At 44.7% G+C, this 19243-nt stretch overlaps 1 protein-coding gene across 1 annotated transcript in view; it reads left to right on the top strand.

Moving 5' to 3' along the window:
* The first annotated feature begins 16808 nt into the window (after positions 1 to 16808).
* Positions 16809 to 19243, top strand: part of DMRT1 (doublesex and mab-3 related transcription factor 1) — a 62596-nt gene continuing 60161 nt past the window's right edge. The window contains exon 1 of the mRNA XM_083420454.1: positions 16809 to 17794. Within this exon, the coding sequence (XP_083276580.1) occupies positions 17474 to 17794 (321 nt within the window). The 5' untranslated portion in view covers positions 16809 to 17473. The remainder of the gene's footprint in view (positions 17795 to 19243) is intronic.

Raw genomic sequence — 19243 nt, forward strand, 5'->3', positions numbered from 1 at the left:
GAGAGCTGGAAACTTGAATTGCAAGGGAACTTGAATGAAATAAAACTTATCTTCTAAGAAGTTTCTTGAAGACGTAGCATTGATCTTCTGGAAATAACTGGGCTTATTTAACACCTGATTTAAAATAAAAGTTTGGCTTTGCACTATGTTAAGGTGCATTTAGCAGCCTGAACATATTTTCACAGCTCTGTGGAAATTCAACACAAAGCAAAGAGGAGCACCACCACTGTGGGCGGGACAGAAATGGTACTCAAAAGTGATGGCTGTTTTTGTATTACAGTGGTACCTCGGGTTACATACGCTTCAGGCTACATACGCTTCAGGTTACATACACTTCAGGTTACAGACTCCGCTAACCCAGAAATAGTGCTTCAGGTTAAGAACTTTGCTTCAGGATAAGAACAGAAATCGGGCTCCAGCGGTGTGGCAGCAGCAGGAGGCCCCATTAGCTAAAGTGGTGCTTCAGGTTAAGAACAGTTTCAGGTTAAGAACGGACCTCCGGAACGAATTAAGTACTTAACCCGAGGTACCACTGTATTTAGCAGTGCCACTGAAGACACAACCTAAAATACTGAAGCAAATAAATAAATATCTGTCAACTAAGGGGTAATGAAAAGAAATAGTCATAAAATGATGCTATCCAGCTTAGCCCTTTTCCTTGTAATAGAACTGGCTGCTACACTTTTATCCAAAACTTTTCTAGGCAGATATAATAAGTACCATGATTTGGTTGTTTAAAAAGATAATGGCAAAAGGCCTAACCCTGAAATCAAATACCGGTACTCAGCAGCAGTTTTTAAAAATACAAGACACAGGACACCAAGCCTACAGTTATGTCAGCAGAACAAGAGAGCCTTGGGGAGAGTATAAAACAGCCCAAAATACTGCCAGGCATATTTGTAAACTGGCTGCTGTGTGACATGCCGGGTGCTGCTTATACCTTCCCTTATTTCTGGTTTGTTAAAACAGTCCTGAACATTGGCTGTAGGAGATGCTGCTACTGGGAAAATGCCACAACAATTGTCGAAAACAAAAATTATGAGCTCAGCCCTTAAGGCAACCGCAGGCAGCAGAAAGACCTGCCTTCTGCAGTAGAAAAACTTCCAGACCATGGGGAACTCCGAAAAATTAATAAATACAATTTGGAGTATAATTTGATCTTTTTATTTTAGTTTTTTTATTTTAATTGAAGTGTTATGATTGGATATATTAATTGGATGTTTTTTATTGGAAAAATCAATAAAAATGATTTTTTTAAAAAGAAAAACTTACGTGTAACATTTCACACAAAACAGAAATGCGTGAATTCCCAACTAAGTAGCAAAGAAAGAGGAGAGACTTGATCACACAAATCTGACAGGCATTAAGCTATCGAAGCAATTCTGTAATCTTACCAAATGTTTGCAAGAGAATGCAAAGCGAAATGCTTGCAACTAAGTAGCGGGAAAGAAGGCCAATATCGGCAAACAAGAATCCCAGAGAAATTCCTTTGTCCAGGAAAGCAGCAAAAGTTTTCTCAGAATGCGGTGAGGGTCATTTTAGCCCTTGGAACCTGCGGCCCTCCGGACATGGTGGAACCCAACTCTCATTGGCCCTAGCTAACGTGTCCAATGGTCAGAGATTGTGGGAGCCACAGCTCAGCGACAGCTGGAAGGCATTAAACCCAGTGAGTGGGTTTACCTGGTTGCCGACATGCCCTGCCAAGTGATAATGATAATAATAATAATAATAATAATAATAATAATTAAATTTTTAATTATACCCCGCCCTTACCGGTTCAGAAAACCAGGCTCCGGGGGCTAAAAACAAATTTAAACCACTTAACTGATGCAACAAAAAACAGCATAAAATACAGTATAAAACATGAATAACAATAAATTCAGAATTCAAAAATCAATTTAGGGTGGAAATCCATCCAATAAACATTAGAAGATCATCAGGGCTAGCTGGCTAAGTTAGTCCTATTTGGGCCAGCGTGGAGACCAGGGGAGAATTAGCTCTGGGATCCCAGAGTGGGTAATCTTCATAAAAAGGGAAGGAAGGGGAATAAAAGATCAGGCTAAGTTCAAGTTGAAAGCCTGGCGGAATAGCTCTGTCTTACAGGCCCTGCGCATAGCTGTCAACCGACCCTTATTTGGCGGGAAATTCCCTTATCCCAGCGCCGTGTCCTGCTGCTGTCCCTTATGGATGATGTCCCTTAAATTTCCCGGGTTTCAAGGCAGCATCTCCTCTCCCTCCCTCCCTCCCTCCCTGCCGGCCAGGGAGGAGGAAGGCTCCAACTGTGTTGCTTGGCTGCGTTGCTCACCCAATAAGGAGTAAGAACGACTGGGGGGTGGAGCTTGCATGCCTTGTGCCAATCAAATCGGCTGCATTGCCTGGGGACTTGCCTTTGCTCAGCGCTTCCCAGCAGAGAGGTGACCGTGGTTTTCCTTGCTGCATCCCCTTTGCCAGGTTGCTGCGCTGTGGGAACCACCACTTGAGGCTTCGTTTGGCTGCTGGCTGGGCTTTCTGCCTTTGGCTCGAGGGGCTCAGAAGCTGAACATACCTGTGCCCGGAAAATCCCTTATTTTGGCTGCTGATCCCTTATTTTTGAGGCTGCTGGTCCCTTATTTTCAAATCTGTAAGTTGACAGCTATGGCCCTGCGGAAGGAAGTTAAATCCTGCAGGGTCCTGGTCTCATGGGACAGAGCATTCCACCAGGTCGGAGTCATCACTGAGAAGGCCCTGGCCCTGGTGGTGGATAATCTGACTTCCTTAGGGCCTGGGACCTCTAAGCTATTATTATTCATGATGAGTGTGGCCCCCATGGTTCGGAATGTGAGGAAGTGGTCGGATTCTTCCAGTCATTTTGGCAAGGCAATGGAGAGCTGTTGCATGCACACTATGGTAGCTATTCTATGGTAAAAGACTCGCTGTATCCACCCCACACTTGGAGTCATTGTGTGTTAAGGGAGGAAGAATGTCAAACTAGCCCCTCGAAGCCAGTTCAGATTACTTGGAGGTGTAGCTTTCCTGATTGCCCTCGAGCTAAACAGGTGCATGTGCACTCAAGAGTATCTGGAACAGAACCAGCTTTCTATTTTCCGTTTTACTGGGAAGAGTAGTTTTATTTAGAATAGGTTTGTGGCCAGAACCCACTTAGCTGAGCTTCCTGCCATAAGGAAATTGCTAATCATATGGTGGCCTGTTTGCTTATTTAGCATGGCAGCAATTTTCAAGCCCACTGGCAATATAAAAAGCATGGTTATTGCAGATTATAAGGCAGAGACCTTACTTGACCACAGGCCTGCCTAGTCATCAGATGTAAGAGATACAGCCCACTTGCTGAACTAACAAGGTTTGCCAGATAACTCTTTTATAATGGAGGGGCACACCCCAGTGTTGCGGTCAGAAAAGCAGTAGGACTCGATTAAAATATAAGCTATCTGACGATCTGATCTGATCTGGAGCAGCTCACATGAATGTACGCATATACCAAAGCTTTCTCCCCGGCCACACACATCCCTCTGATTTTGAAATTCAGAACAATTCTCAGGTCTTGTTGCAATTTTGGTGGTTTCTCTGGAAGCTCACGCAGCAGTGGCATCATTAAGAGGACCTGAAGCCCAGGTGGTGGGCCACAGATCTCCAGCTTCTCTCCCACCCCTGTTCTATTTTTACTTTGGGCTATGGTCACAACAGCCCCCTTGAGAGTCTATAAAGTAGGTATGGATGAACTGCACTTCTTAAGGCTGCCTTCCAAAAGAGGACTTGCAAGAGCAGTCTGTGTTCTTAAAGAAATTTACATTTTAGAAAAGTATCAAATTTTAGAGAGCCAATGGCGGGGCATAATTATCTTGGTTATCACAGCAGCATACCCACAGGACCAGTCAGCAGTATATATATATGTACCGTATTTTTCGCTCTATACGACGTACCCGACCATAGGACACACCTTGTTTTAGAGGGGGAGAACAAGAAAGAAAATTCTCCCCCCCCCCCCTCTGCTCAGTGCCCCTTCAGCGAAGCGGCAGGAGAAATGGAGCCCCTTCCACAAATCCTATAAAGCGAAAAATACTGTATTTTTAATTGACCAGTTGGTACAGGCACAAAAAATCTCATGGTAATCTCCAAATATCAGAGCGGAAGACCATGAGAGGATCCAGGAATTTTTCCATTTCCTTGCAACATTTAAATGACAAATTGTGTGTGTATAATTTTACGTCTAAAAACAGGGGGGGAGGGGCAGGTCACTCTCACATTATTTTAAAGTGTATGCATTGCAATGCACAGGACTGTGAGACTTCGGACACTGACTAACTTAGGAAGCTATTTATCAGTTGCTATTTTTATTGACAGGATCTGTCGATGATTTGAGCATGTTTATGATAAGTTGTGATCATCTAACTGTTTCTTTTTTTGTTTTTGTTTTTTGCTGTTAGCAGCCCTGAATTTCCTTTTGTGAGAAAGGGTGGAATGGTAAAATGACGACTCTATAAATCTTGATTTCCCAACATTCAGCTAATGAATTATTTTAATGGAAGTCCTGCGCAAGGACATCAACTTGAGCTATGGGGCTTTCTACTATCTCCTTCCCCCTGTGTTCCTCAAAACCAGGGTGGATAAAAATAAATGATTTTTTAAAAAATAAATAAATAAAAAATGGGTTTTTTTTATTTAAATCGGATTTTTAAAATGAAATGCTTTCAGAGGAAAAATCTTTCTAAACATAGTTTTCTATTTAAGTTACATTATAGTCCAAAGGCTATTCATCAGGAAATAAGGATTTGTTTTAAGTTTTTCATGTGTGCTAAAGCTCAGCCTAAGTTGTTTTAATTTAAAAAAACCCGTTTAGCCACATCAGTTAACAAACATGGATACATATGCTATAATGCTATTGTTTTAGTTAAATAAATTGTTTAAACTGTTATTAAGGAAATGATTATTTTTCTCCTTCCAATAAAGTACAGCAGAAAAGTTGTCGAAATATAAACAGTTAACTTAGTAAACCTCACCATAATTTTATAATTATGTCAATGTATTTCTAATAGTATAACCAAATCAGTAATTTTTTACATAACTGTGAAAACTACTCTGAAAATTTTTTATTCCAAAAATGTAACCTTCATCTGGTTGTAAATATTAAGATTATATCAGCAAGAATGAGTCTTTATGTTAAAAAAAAAAAAAAAGATTTAAATCAAGTCTTACTATTGATTAAAATCATGATTTAAATCGATTTGATTTAAATCAAATCCACCCTGCTCAAAACTGATTTGGGAGAAGAGCATGCATAGGGAGAAGAGAGGGGAATCATTCCACCTGGCAAGTAGAAATGTTTGCCCTGGTGCAATAATCAGGACAGGACACATATGCAAATGTGTGTCATGGGTTTGTTCTTGTGTCCTTTAAGTACCTAGCAATGGCCACTAAGCCGCATGTCAAATGCCTGACTCGCTCCCCCAACTGAGTGTCTTCCAGATGTTTTACACCACAGCTCCCATCATCCCATGTCATAACTGCCATTTGGCGGGAAACTCCCTTATCCCAGCGCATGTCCCGCTGCTGTCCCGGATTGATGATGTCCCTTAAATTTCCCGGGTTTCATGCTCGCCCGGCTTGGGAGGGAAACAGCGGCTCAGGGTCCTCCGCCGCAAGAGAGAGTGCGCGCACAAGCTAACACGTCTCTGTCTCTCCCTTTTCTCCCTCAGGGGTGCGTCATTAGGAGATGGGTGGCAGTGGGCGGGCAGGCAGCCCCTCTCTTGCGAGACTTCCGCCGCGCTGCCTGGGGAAGCCGGAGGCAGCTGAGGAGGCAGCCTGAGAGAGGAGGAAGAGGAGGGGATGGGGAGGGACGCAGAAGGGTGACGCTTCAGCGGCCACTGCGGCGCCGCAACCGCCTCATGCCGGGCTCGCGGGCAAGAGTCTCTCTTCCTCCCTCCCTCCCTCTCAGACGGGGAAGGGCCTATGGAACTCCTCATGCCAGGACGACGGCAGCCCCGACGTGCCTAAATGAAGCAAAATCCCTTATTTTGGCTGCTGATCCCTTATTTTCAAGGCTGCTGGTCCCTTATTTTCAAATCTGTAAGTTGACAGCTATGTCCCATGTTGGCTGGGAGGTGGTTGTCGTTCAAAACATCTGGAGTTATCCAGGCTGGGGAAAGCTGGTCTAACGCTTTTTCTTGGCAGATCTCTGTGTAGGTAGCAATTTAGGCTGCAATCCAAATCCTATCTGCTGTCTGGTGGGACCATTACCACATCTGCAGCTTTGCCACACATCCTGGCTATGGCCAATGGTGGGAGAACAGGCAAATTCCTGCACAGTCCTGGTCCTGGCACAACAGTGAAATCAGGATGAACAGTAAAGCCAACAGCTGTTAGCTCTGCGTCTGTTGTTCCAAATCTTAATGTTATATCAACAAGTTAAATAGGAAGTGAGAATGTTTAGCTATCCAGTTTATTCAGCAAATACTGTTTTAATGCAAAATCTTGTGTGTATTTCGTTGCCAATGCTCAGTAATATTTCAGCGTGGAGTAGTTAGTTCTCCCAGTTGTAAATAACTTTCATTCAAATACAGTGGTGCCAAATGGGCTGTGTGTTGTTGTTGTTGTTTTTTTAAAAAAATTATTGAATGATTTTATGTTACAAAAAACATTACAACCATACTATCACAAAATATAATTGAGAAATAAAGATTACATACATCAGTATTTTGTTTGTTATTTGTTATCTACCGTCTTGCTTCCTCCCAAACATTTCATACAAAACACACACCCACAGAAAATAATAATAATGAAAATAAATATTTCCCCCCTTTTATCTTACAAAATCTTTTCTTCCATTTCAATTTTGACTTCCTGTCAAGTCCCTTCACATATGTTTTATCTTACAATTGAATGTACACAAAACAATAAACCTTTCTATATAAATTTTCCAATACATTCAGAAAACATAATAAATCCTTAATTGTTATCCACTTTCTTTTACTTCCTTATGTCACTCGAATGCTAGCACGGAGTCAAAACTATTATCGTATTTTTGAACATATCGTCTATGACCATCCCATTTTCCCCGCAAATTTTTGCTTTGAGTTTCCTCTGAGTTTGCTAGTCAATTGAAATAGGCTGTGTTTTTGAGACTGCTTTGTTGCAGGAGGTTGAGACTAGATGACCCTTGCGGTCCCTTCCAACTCAACAGTTCTGTGAAAGATACTGGATTCATCATTCAGTGGGCAAGCAGTGTCACTCAGTGGACAGAAGAGCTGGCTAGATTCCCTGCTTCAAATCACTGCACAATTACGAGGCTCCCAGGGGGTTAACCTTGTGCAGGACAGCGCATCTGCCTAGCTAGCCTACTTCGAAGGGTTGTTACGAGGAGATCCGTAGAGAAGAGATTGTGGCGTTCTATATATCCTGAAAAGTGCTGTGGAAAGTATATATTCACACACACTATATAATTATATATCTCAAACCTGGCTAAAAATTTATCAAGCCACCAAGGGTTTTATACCACATGTCTCTCTTGAATGGCACAGTGCTGAATTTGAGAAAATAGTCCCAGCGTATTGCTAAAAGATTTCCCAAAAGGTTATCACTGAACTTGTATTACTGGAAAACAGGAATGTTCTGGCATATGGTTACCAGATGTCCCCGTTTCCCAGGGACAGTCCTCGGACTTACAAATCTGTCCCAGAACAAAATAATAATAATAATAATAATAATAATAATAATAATAATAATTTATTTGTACCCCGCCCATCTGGCTGGACTTCCACAAAGACCAAAAATACACTAAGATGTCACACATTAAAAACTTCCCTGAACAGGGCTGCCTTTAGATGTCAGGTAGTTGTTTATCTCTTTGACATCTGATGGAATGGTGTTCCACAGGGCGGGTGCCATTACTGAGAAGGCCCTCTGCCTGGTTCCCTGTAGCTTTACTTCTCGCAGTGAGGGAGTCCATCCGCGGAATGTCCATGGATTTCATTTAATGTCCCCGGATTTATATTTTAAGTGTTGTAGATTTATAAGTAGGGAATGAATGTTGCGTGATTGGTTCAACGGCACAAGACACATCATATGGGGACTTCTGGTGAGGCAAAATGGCAGGCGCCACAGCAGTGAACAGCTCCTGAAGCTAGCCAGAGCCAACTGCGCTACCAGGCCGGCTCCAGGCTGTTGAGACTGCCACTGCCGCTGCCACTGCCAAAGGGGAACTGGGGACGCCCGGCGCGTCAACTGGGGGAACCGCTGACCACCACCCCCACCACCCCAATCGAGCTGATGTGTGAGAGCGCCCGGCCACCTGCCCAGCAGCACTGCTGGGCCAGAAAAACCCCAGAGCTGACGCAGGGAGGAGGAGAAGGAAGAGGAAGAGGAAGGAGAAAAAAGAGGGGAGTCCTGACCTTGCCACGCCGCTGCTGCTGCCACTGAAGAAGAGAGGTAGAAGAAGAAGAGTTTGGATTTGATACAGTGGTAGCTCGCAAGACGAATGCCTCGGAAGACGAAAAACTCGCAAGACGAAAGAGTTTTCCGTTGTCTGAGTTGCTTTGCAAGACGGCTTTCCCTATGGGCTTGCTTCGCAAGACGAAACGTCTTGCGCCTTTTTTTTTAAAACCGCCAATGCATTCCTATGGGAAACCGTCAATACACAGTGGTGCTTCGCAAGACGAAAAAGCTCATAGAACGAAAAAACTTGCAGAACGAATTAATTTCGTCTTGTGAGGCACCACTGTATTCCGCTTTATCACTACCCGAAGGAGTCTCAAAGCGGCTAACAATCTCCTTTCCCTTCCTCCCCCACAACAAACACTCTGTGAGGTGAGTGGGGCTGAGAGACTTCAAAGAAGTGTGACTAGCCCAAGGTCACCCAGCAGCTGCATGTGGAGGAGCGGGGAATCGAATACGGTTCACCAGATTACAAGTCCACCGCTCTTAACCACTACACCACACTGGCTCTCAGGAGAGCTCTGGGAGGGCAAGGACGCATGGTTGAGCCCAGGTCCGACCTGAACCTATTCCACTGCGGCTAGTGCTCCAGGAGAGCAGGCTGGGGCCCAGAGGAAGGCCGCGCGACAGAGGAGACCACAGAAGAGAAGATATTACTTCTTAATATATATTTTTAAATAATTTTTTAAAATAACTTTTTTTTCTCTTTTCAAAAAAAAGGGGGACCCCAAATTCTTTGAAAAACATCTAGTAACCTTATTCTGGCATCACGTGCGGTTCAGCATCTCTTAGCTACAATTTAATAAAATAAGAAAAGGGAAGGTTCGGCCATCAAACCTATCATATCCAGCAGCCTTTTCTCACGGCACCCAAGCAGGTGTCTGTGGGAAACTCACAAGCAGGGATTGTTCTGTCTGTTTATACCTACTAATGTCCTGCAGAAAAAGCAGCAGCCATTTCCCCAAGGAGAAGGGAGACTCCTGCTGGTAGGATCTATCAAAAACAGGGTATTAATGATGCATATGGAAAGCAAAGCATCATTAATTAATATGAGCGTGTTTCACTTACAGCCACATTGTTGGCTAGAGTGCATTACTTGTGAATTGCTATGGCAAGTGTGTGTGTGTGTGTGTGTTTGTGTGTGTGTATGAAGTAACTGACGTCCATCTCTCTTATTGGAGGACAATGCTATGAAAAGCACCAAACTAGGTCCTGCCATCCTCACCTTTGACTTTTAGACATCTCTTTTTGTGCCAACAGGCCTTTACAGCTGTTTACTTTTTATTAATTATTGCCTGCCATTTTTTAAAATGGAATTTTATATGTTAACATTGCAAACTGCCCCGCTCTTTTATGATACGGCGATACAGAAATCCTCCCGTAACAATTATAAATATTTGTGCCTAGTTGCACTTTGGGCCTCTGGCAGCATTGGTTTCAGAAACCAAGTTCAAGGTGAGATATCTGGCAGAAACACCACCATAGGCTGGCTGCTCCTCTCCCTGTGTGATCAGCAAGACAAGAAAGGACCCAGCATTTCTCTTATCCCAGGCCTTTGGCTAATTAAATGATCTCTGTGGGGTATTGTTTTTATTAGGCTATATATTTTTGTGTTTTTGCATTGCAAACTGCCCTGTGATCTAAGGATGAAGGACGGAATAGACATTTAACAAATGATAACCAGACAAACAACAAGCCGAAGTCTTTCTTCTTGGGTATCCTCTGAAAGTCTTTTAGAGTCACCTTCATGCAATTAGTTGTTAGTGGGCATGAGATCACTGACACAGATGGCGCTCTGATAAATATTTATACAGTGGTACCTCTGGTTGCGACCTTCCGGGTCACCGTGGAGCGCAACCCGAAAATATTCATCCCAAAGCATATTTAACCCAAGGTATGACTGTAGATGGGACGCGGGTGGCGCTGTGGATTAAACCACAGAGCCTAGGACTTGCCGATCAGAAGATCAGTGGTTCGAATCCCCGTGACGGGGTGAGCTCCCATTGCTCGGTCCCTGCTCCTGCCAACCTAGCAGTTTGAAAGCACATCAAAGTGCAACTAGATAAATAGGTACCACTCTGGCGTACAGCTTCTGGGTTGTGTGGTCAGCATGACTAAGCTGCTTCTGGCGAACCAGAGCAGAGCATGAAAATGCCATTTACCTTCCCGCTGGAGCGGTACCTATTTATCTACTTGTACTTTGACGTGCTTTCGAGCTGCTAGGATGGCAGGAGCAGGGACCGAACAACGGAAGCTCACCCCGTCGTGGGGATTCGAACCTCCGACCTTCTGATCAGCGAGTCCTAGGCTCTGTGGTTTAACCCACAGCGCCACCCGCGTCCCACTGCACCAGCCAAAAATATGCCCTAATTAGATGGATCACATATTTTAAAAATGCAGAGAGCAAGGCATTTGCTTAATCACTTGAAACCATCTTCTTATTCCTGACCTTGTCTCGCCACGGTGGAAAACCGGCTGTATCTAATAAGGAATTAAATATCATAAATAAAAAAGGTAGCAATTAATTGCGTAGCCCTTTTTTTATATAAAGAGACTTCCTTTGTCACACTCTGCCGGTTTATCAAATCGAGCTACATTACGGTTGTCTTCTCTCTCAATTGATGGTGGCAGCCTAATCAGAAGGCCTTCTCTGTACCGGTGCTGGCCCATGATAAAAGAGGACAAACATATAGAGCGCATATAGGATTCTATCAGTCTTGTATTGTGAATTACAAATGTTCAGAATGTCAGTTTAATGAGTCATGCAGCGGCCCTCAATGTTCTAAGTCACTGGTCCAATTAATTTTTTTACTGCACCTAAAATGAATTGGAAGATCACTGTGGAGTAATACGGCGGTTTCTTCTGCCTGCCCTCAACATCTCTGTTATAAATGAGGCTCAGCCAAGCTTTGGAAACATGTTACAATTAGCCAACTTGATTAACTAAGTAATTATTTGGCAGAGGATTCAAAATGTGTCTACTTTGAATTCCAAGTGGCAATGAAAGAATGGACAGGTATAAATACCCTCAAAACACCCCTTTCCTTTATGATTAATTGGCTTGATGGGCTTGTTATTAAAATAATGAGTTAAAGGACGTAATTAACTAAAACCCACTTCATTGCTTGATAGGCCTATCGGAAATTTATTCAAAGCATCTCAGTATTGCAAGCAATCCATCTTTTATCGTTTGAAATATAGCAAGATGTGTAACAAGAGAGAGAGAAAAGGCTGGCCATTGGCTCATGGGGTGGTATTCAAATAAGTTTTATTCACAGTAGCCCCATTGATATTGACCATGACACTGACCAATTAAAGCATGACTACCTAAGGTCCATTAATTTCAGTGGGTCTACTCGGAAGGTGGTGGACTCTCCAAGGGAGGTTTTTAAGCAGAGGATGGTTGGCCGTTTGTCACAGATGCTTTAGTGGGGATACCCAGGGGGTTAAACTAGATGGCCCTTGGGGTCCCTTCAAACTCCGCAGTGCCACGATTCTTTGCCCACTACCCCATGCAATCACCACACTACTCCTCTGTGTGAAATACGCCACTGTTAAGCACATGCAAATATTACAAAGCAAAAAGATAAAGATCAGTTCATTTGGCTGACACAGAGATTGAAAGTTCCTATTTATATGATCAGTTTATGTTAAGCATATTATTTTGAACTAGTCTATACCGAGCCTGAAAGGCTGCAGTTGTGAGCATTTATTGTGCTTCAATATTCTCTTAAAGCTGGAATGCTGAGCTGGTACAAAAACATGATCTGCACAGTCTTGACTGAGCATCAGATCCAATGAGCGCAGCAGCATATTCCCAGTGGGTCATACTGAAAGCCCCTGCCTCCCCCCAGCCCTCTAAGTCCTCTCCTCTCCAGGGCTTTTCCCAACCAGAGACTATGCCTACCTGCGACCTGTTGTTGCTCCACCCATTTCAGCCCTCTTCTGGTTTTGGGAGACGGGGCTGGAGAGGAGCTTGTTGCAGCAGGAGGGGGAGACACCTGTGACTCTTCAGCAGCCTGACTCATCTCTCTCTCTTGGCCTAGCCCTCTTCCCACTCTCCTGCTTCAGCTTCTGCCTCCGATTCTGGCCTTCTCTCTGCCACAGACTCTCCCAGCTTATAAGCCCTGTCCCGTCTCCAGCTTTTGACGCTTCCTGTTCTCCCTCTGACCTCTCACTATGCTCCCACCCCTGGGCGCTGAGCCTTCTTCCCTTGGTGGTTCCCTGGTCTCTGCCTCCCACCGTTCCTCTGCGTTCAACCAGCTCATGACAATGGCCAGGGATCAATGGTGGAAGCTGTGGTTCCAGCAACAGTTGGAGGGCCATAGACCCTGCCCTAAGGTGTAAACTTGCTAGGTCTTGAATCAAACAGGTTCCTGGAACCTGTATAGCGGAGGGGAAGGAAAAACTTTGGCGAGCGTCTTTTTCCTCCCATCTCCATTACTAACATGCTTAGTGACCGATGTCCAGCTTGGTAGAAATCTGCTTGCTACGCTGAATGTTTCCTCATATTCAAGCAATGTTTACACTCTTTTCACAGAAGCCGATTAGATCTAGATTCTAGCCCATTAAATGACCTTCAGGCATCTTCTCCAATCTTCTCTCCCCCAGAATTTTTTTCCATACTGTTGACCATACTTTGCTGCCCTCTCCCAAACACATTTCGTTGTAACGACAGTGGTACCTCGGGTTAAGTACTTAATTCGTTCTGGAAGTCCATTCTTAACCTGAAACTGTTCTTAACCTGAAGCACCACTTTAGCTAATGGGGCCTCCTGCTGCCGCCACGCCGCCGGAGCACGATTTCTGTTCTCATCCTGAAGCAAAGTTCTTAACCCGAGGTACTATTTCTGGGTTAGTGGAGTCTGTAACCTGAAGCGTATGTAACCCGAGGTACCACTGTATATTCTTTATGAAGTGCAGCACCCAGTACTAAGTCCAGCAGAAACAAGGGCTATTATTAAGGCACCCTCAAACTGCATTAGACTTTTCTGCCGCCACAACCCGCTGCTGATTTTATGCAGACAGACAGAGAGACAGGCAGACACATGGTTGTCTTTTTTACCCCATTATCACTTTTGAAGCAATCCAAAAACTGAACGGCATGCAAACAACAACCCTTTATATCATACCTAGGCCTCTTCAGGCCCCCACAATGTTGTGGGTTGGATTCAAGCACATGCCAGCAAATTAAGGCCACACAATGAGAGGTTTTTGTGCTCTTACCCAGAAAGCCTGCTTGCAAAAAACACCACCACCACAATCCAGTATTTGTGTGGTAAGTGTTATGTACTGAAGTTCTCACCCTGGGCCAGCAGGGGGATACTGTAGATAGTTTTCACTCAGGTCCACATATGCAAATAAGGAATTGAAAGTGACGTTCAGTGATTGGATAGTTACAGAAAATGGTTACTGTTGCCTTCTAGTGGAGCTCTATAAAAGCAGGCTGACTGAACCCTTCAGTTCAGTTCTGTTCTGGCCTGTGAATAAACAAGAGCTGTTTGAAGAATCGCTGTGTCGTCTAATATGTTCACCCACAACTTAACAGTAAGGAAACTGTCAGGAAAACACAATGGGAAATGTGGGATAACAGTTGCTTGATGCAATGCTGTAATGTTCCTACAAACAAATCAGACTAAATGCTAAATAAGCAGCCAATCTCCTATAATATCCTCACAGACCTGGTGCAAACAAATCAGGATGGCTGGAAGTGACCTTACTTTGATTCTCAGGTGGGACCTCTTATGTCTCTCCAACTTTAAAGAATCCTCACAACTTTGGATTCCCATTTTGACTAAGGATCTGTTTGGTTTTTTTACACAGAACATTTAATTGCGTTTTGCATTTGCTGTTATGTATGCGACACACATTATACAATGCTGAAATGTTTTTTAAATTCCTTTATCATACACACCATTTTCTAGCGTGGGGGGACACAGCTTCCTCGGAAGGTAGTTTCTATAACAAGAAGTGACAAGGAAGAATTGATAATGTACATCTTTAATAACCGCCATCTCTTCCCTGGAACAGGAAGTTATGCATCCCTCAGATAATTTGAATTAAAGACCCACATACCTAGGAATTATTATTCAAATTAAAAATGGTTGTTTCTTGCATTCCACGCTACATTAACCATATTCACAAGATGTTCTTCTTGGGGGGGGGGGGGAAGCTAAGAGTCCAAAAGACATTATTCCTTTCTGAACATTTATTTCACTGTGCGGAGAATGTAGCTGATTCATAAGCTGAAGACAGGTAATAGTTGTTTTCCCCCAGAGAATTAAAAGGCAATTGGAAAAAGGGTCGCTGATACATCATTCCAATTCCATCTCAGGTAACTGGGCTTTGGTATTTATCAAAAACCTACACCTTGGCCAAAAGCAACAATAGAGATCATAGCAAGGGTGGTGAGACAATGACTCTCCAGTTGTTGGTGGATTATTTGATGCCTTCTGGGGATGTCATGTGACCAGTTGTGCTGCCACTAACTGCCCCACTCGCCTGGCCCTTCGATGAGTAGGTTTGGAGCTGGGTGGGCAAGCAAGTTTGGCTTCCGGCCACAGTGGATGCCCACCATCTTAATTCACCCCAACGAAAAGCCCCCAGCTGACAGATTTTGTAAACCTATAGTGTTATGTACAGAAGTTCTCACCCTGGGCCAGCAGGGGGATACTGTAGATAGTTCAGGTCCACATATGCAAATAAGGGATTGAAAGTGACATTCAGTGATTGGATAGTTACAGAAAATGCTTACTGTTGCGTTCTAATGGAGCTCTATATAAGCAGGCTGGCTGAACCCTTCAGTTCAGTTCTGGCCTGTGAATAAACAAGAGCTGTTTGAAGAATTGCTGTGTTGTCTGATATGTTCACCCACAACTTAACATATAGGCCCTGGGGCTTTGCATTTTAGACCAATTAAGATGGTGGCTTGCCACTGCAGGTGGGACTTGCCTGTCATTGCAAAGGTGTGGGGACAAGAGGTGTGTTGAATGTTGCTGCAGCTGCAGCCATAGCAACACTGGCAGCAGAAAAATTCAGCGCAGATCATGCACCGGCGGCTGGAGGGTTTATGTCACTAGGAGCAAGGATCCCTTTATGCCTGGTGCCCTGAGCATGGCCAGTGTACATGGCCAGTTATGGAAGTTGTAGCCCTGCAACCAGGGCCAGATTTAGGTTTGATGAGGGTTTAAGCTGCTGAAGGTAATGGGGCCCTTTATATGTCCAGCTGTCCTTTGTCAACAACAAATGGTCACTGTTTTTTGTTGTTGAATATATGCTATATAGGGACGTGGGTGGCGCTGTGGGTTAAACCACAGAGCCTAGGACCTCCCGATCAGAAGGTCGGCGGTTCGAATCCCTGCGATGGGGTGAACTCCCGTTGCTTGGTCCCTGCTCCTGCCAACCTAGCAGTTTGAAAGCACGTCAAAATGCAAGTAGATAAATAGGTACCGCTGCGGCGGGAAGGTAAACGGCGTTTCGGTGCGCTGCTCTGGTTCGCCAGAAGCGGCTTAGTCATGCTGACCACATGACCCAGAAGCTGTATGCCGGCTGCCTCGGCCAATAAAGTGAGATGAGCGTCGCAACCCCAGAGTTGGTCACGACTGGACCTAATGGTCAGGGTCCCTTTACCCTTTACCTTTTTATATGCCATATGGTAATTTATGGACCCCATAGGTATCTAAAATACATACCAAAGTATGTATTTTATCAAAGTAACTGTTTAACTGAAATACAATTAAGAAGAAGTATATTGGGGGGCAAGAGAGTGGGACCCTAAACTATAGCTTGTTTAGCTTATATGTAAATCCGGCACTGCTGCAACAACTGGAGGCCCACCAATGCATCACCCCTGGACTAAAATTTTCTCTCTTGGAAAAACCTCCTTAAAATGATTGTCATCATAGAAGGGAATGATCTTTAGATCAAGCCATGGTTGAACAGTGCCATTTAAGCCGTTAAATCAAACTATTAAACCACTTTCTAGTCTGTTTTACTATTATCACCTCAGCAAAGGGAAACGTGGCATAGAAAATGTTTTCATCCACCATTCCTTCCCGGGTGCGGAGGGGGGAACTCGGCTCTGCAAAAGCGGGCGTGATAAGGTCCCGATCCGGCCACCCTCGCGCCACACTGCAGCCTCCTGTGGTTGAAAAGGCATGTTTCCTTTAAGTTCCAGATAAGCATGTGTAAAGTAGCTAAGCCGGGCTCTGGAATTTCCCTGGGAATGAATATATAACAGACGTGCAAATAATATACCGCCGGTTGGTGCCTGCAAAATTAGGGGGGTTTAAGGGGCGCAAAATGAGTTGATGAGATCTCCCCACCCCAGTAGAAAAAGTAGCAATGCAATGCTCTCCCTTCCACGAGACTGAGCTTGCATGCTGCAAAGGGTTTTGCAGCAAAAGAGCAGAGGCGCCTGCTTGCTTTTGCAGCAAAGTGCAAAGGGTTCAGGCTGTGCCCCAGAAGTGTGCACAGGAGCCTTGCACGCACCAGTTGCAATCCTGGACGCGCAGCTCCCTCGGAGTATAAGTGCACGCTCCTGGAAGCAAGGGGAAGGTGTTGTTGCCCCCCACCCGAATATTTTGCAGGCGTGGGATGCTAAAAGGTCGAAAGCCCCCTACCCTCCCATGCTAGAGTCCCGATCTGCCCATGGCCGAACGCGTGCCCTCTGACCCTCTGGGAGGAGTACTGGCGCCTGCCGAGGAAGCCCCCTGTGCCCTTGCAGGGAGGCGCGGGCTGGGCCTTGCACAGGGCAGCCCCGGGAGCAGGTGGGGGGCGGAGCTGGCGCCGTCGGGTGCCCGCTTCCCTCCTTGCAACGGGCGTCCTTGGCGAAACTCCTGCTCCTTGCGCAAAGCTGCTGCGCTCGGCTCTGCAAGGAAGGTTGCGCGCACCAGAGCAGCCGCCGGGCACCAGGGGCGCCTCGAGGGCCTCGACGCCTCTCTTTAAAACTGGGCATACAGATTAACTGGTCCTTGAGACATAATCCCCGCTGCAGAAAAACAGGAGCAATTGAACCCCACACGGTCAAATCAGTCGTCCCCACATAAAAGATGCCAAACGAGTCTTCCTTCAACAAGCCGTCGGCCCCGTCGGAGCATCCCGGCCAGGGGGGTAAGGTGGGCACCTTCGGGAAATCCTCTGGCCTGGCGGCCGCAGGAGCCCCCAACAATGCCGGGGGTCCGGCTCAGAGTCCGGCTGGCGCGGCCGCCCCGTCGGGGAAGAAGTCCCCCCGGCTGCCCAAGTGCGCGCGGTGCAGGAACCACGGCTACTCCTCACCCCTGAAAGGCCACAAGCGCTTCTGCATGTGGAGAGACTGTCAGTGCAAGAAGTGCAGCCTGATCGCCGAGAGGCAGCGGGTGATGGCCGCCCAGGTGAGCAGAAACCTCCCGGGGGGGACGAGATGCGGGGAGACCCCCTTCCCGCCCCATAAGGATGCCCGGACCGTTTGCGCGCAGCTCTGGCTTGCAATGCGGCAGGTGGAGTCCCAGGGAAGTGAGCGGGCGAGCCAGCTTAGTCCTTTGCATTTAGAAAGACTCGGGTCCATCTCTGCTCCTCCTTCTCAGGAGTAAGGCCCACGTATAGCACTGGGCCTTTCTCCCTGGTACCGATTTGCAACTCCAAATACTTTTTTCCTGGATTGTTCAGACACTTTACCGTGTGTGCGTCATGATTTCTAAAATTAAGGATCCAGTGACAGATCATCTAATGGAAAGGCTGCAATGGTATGCTGGTTTTCCTGGGAGTAAGCCATACTGAACACAGCCAAGCTTACTTCTGAGTAAGATGGTGCTAAAAAGTCCACCGTTCATTGCCAAATTTGAAGCTACCTTGATAATATCTGAAAATGCATCACATCCCGTTATATTAAAAGAAAAAATTATGTTACAGTTGTTAAAACAACAAATGGAGTTTGCTTATTTGTTAGTTAAAATAATATCCATCATACAATTTCTCTCTGTCGTCTCTGAGTCTTTCTTCCCCGCCCTTGCATATCAGGATTTTGAGCTTGTATTTTGTAGACCGTTATCCATGAAGAACTTAAGAATAATGGCTCCATCTTATTTTGCTATATCTGCTGATGAAAAAAAATATATTAGAATTTGTGTATGTGATGTAAAAATAGAGGGGAAAGGGTTGAATGTTGTTAAGGGAAATCTCTAAACTTAAAAATCACATTGGATCTTGGGAAGATTTGTCACTTGCGTTCTAGAAAGGTATATGGCTACACTAAAAAGTGCACATAGAAGATTCTAAATAGGCATGTGTCGGAATGCGCTGAGAGTCAATGGGGAAACTTCAACTTCCATGATGAAGGCAATTGAAAGACACAAAAACTCTCAATTTCAAGCTCTGTTTTTATTCAGCAGACATTTTAGGATTTGGGATTCTTGCAAGTAGGTTGGCTTTAATGGTTATATATGAGCAAAAGTATTTCAGTTTTTTTCTCTGGTCTTGTGCCATTAACTCATTTAGAATACATCAGGAATGAAAAGCAAAAAAAAAAAAAAAAAAAAAAAAAAAAGGCAAAACAACCCAAGGTGTTGAGTTGCAGATCAGTGTGTAAATACCACTCAAATCAATACATTGTTGACTTGTTCTTTCTTTTCCCATTATAAAGCTGTTCTCCCTCCATTTAAAATGCTATGTAATAACTAGACCTGATGCAAAATCGGTTGGAAAAGATCTGCTACAAATGTTTTCAAAGTTCCCAGTTTTAGAGTGTTTTGAAAGTTTCAGTCACCAGTCCTTAGATAACAAGTAGCCGACATTCAAATCGCAGTTAAACTAAGATATTTGAATTTCTGTGGGTTTCCCATTAA

Source organism: Podarcis tiliguerta (genome assembly GCF_965153285.1).
Source record: "Podarcis tiliguerta genome assembly, chromosome: 17".
Classification (NCBI taxonomy): domain Eukaryota; kingdom Metazoa; phylum Chordata; class Lepidosauria; order Squamata; family Lacertidae; genus Podarcis; species Podarcis tiliguerta.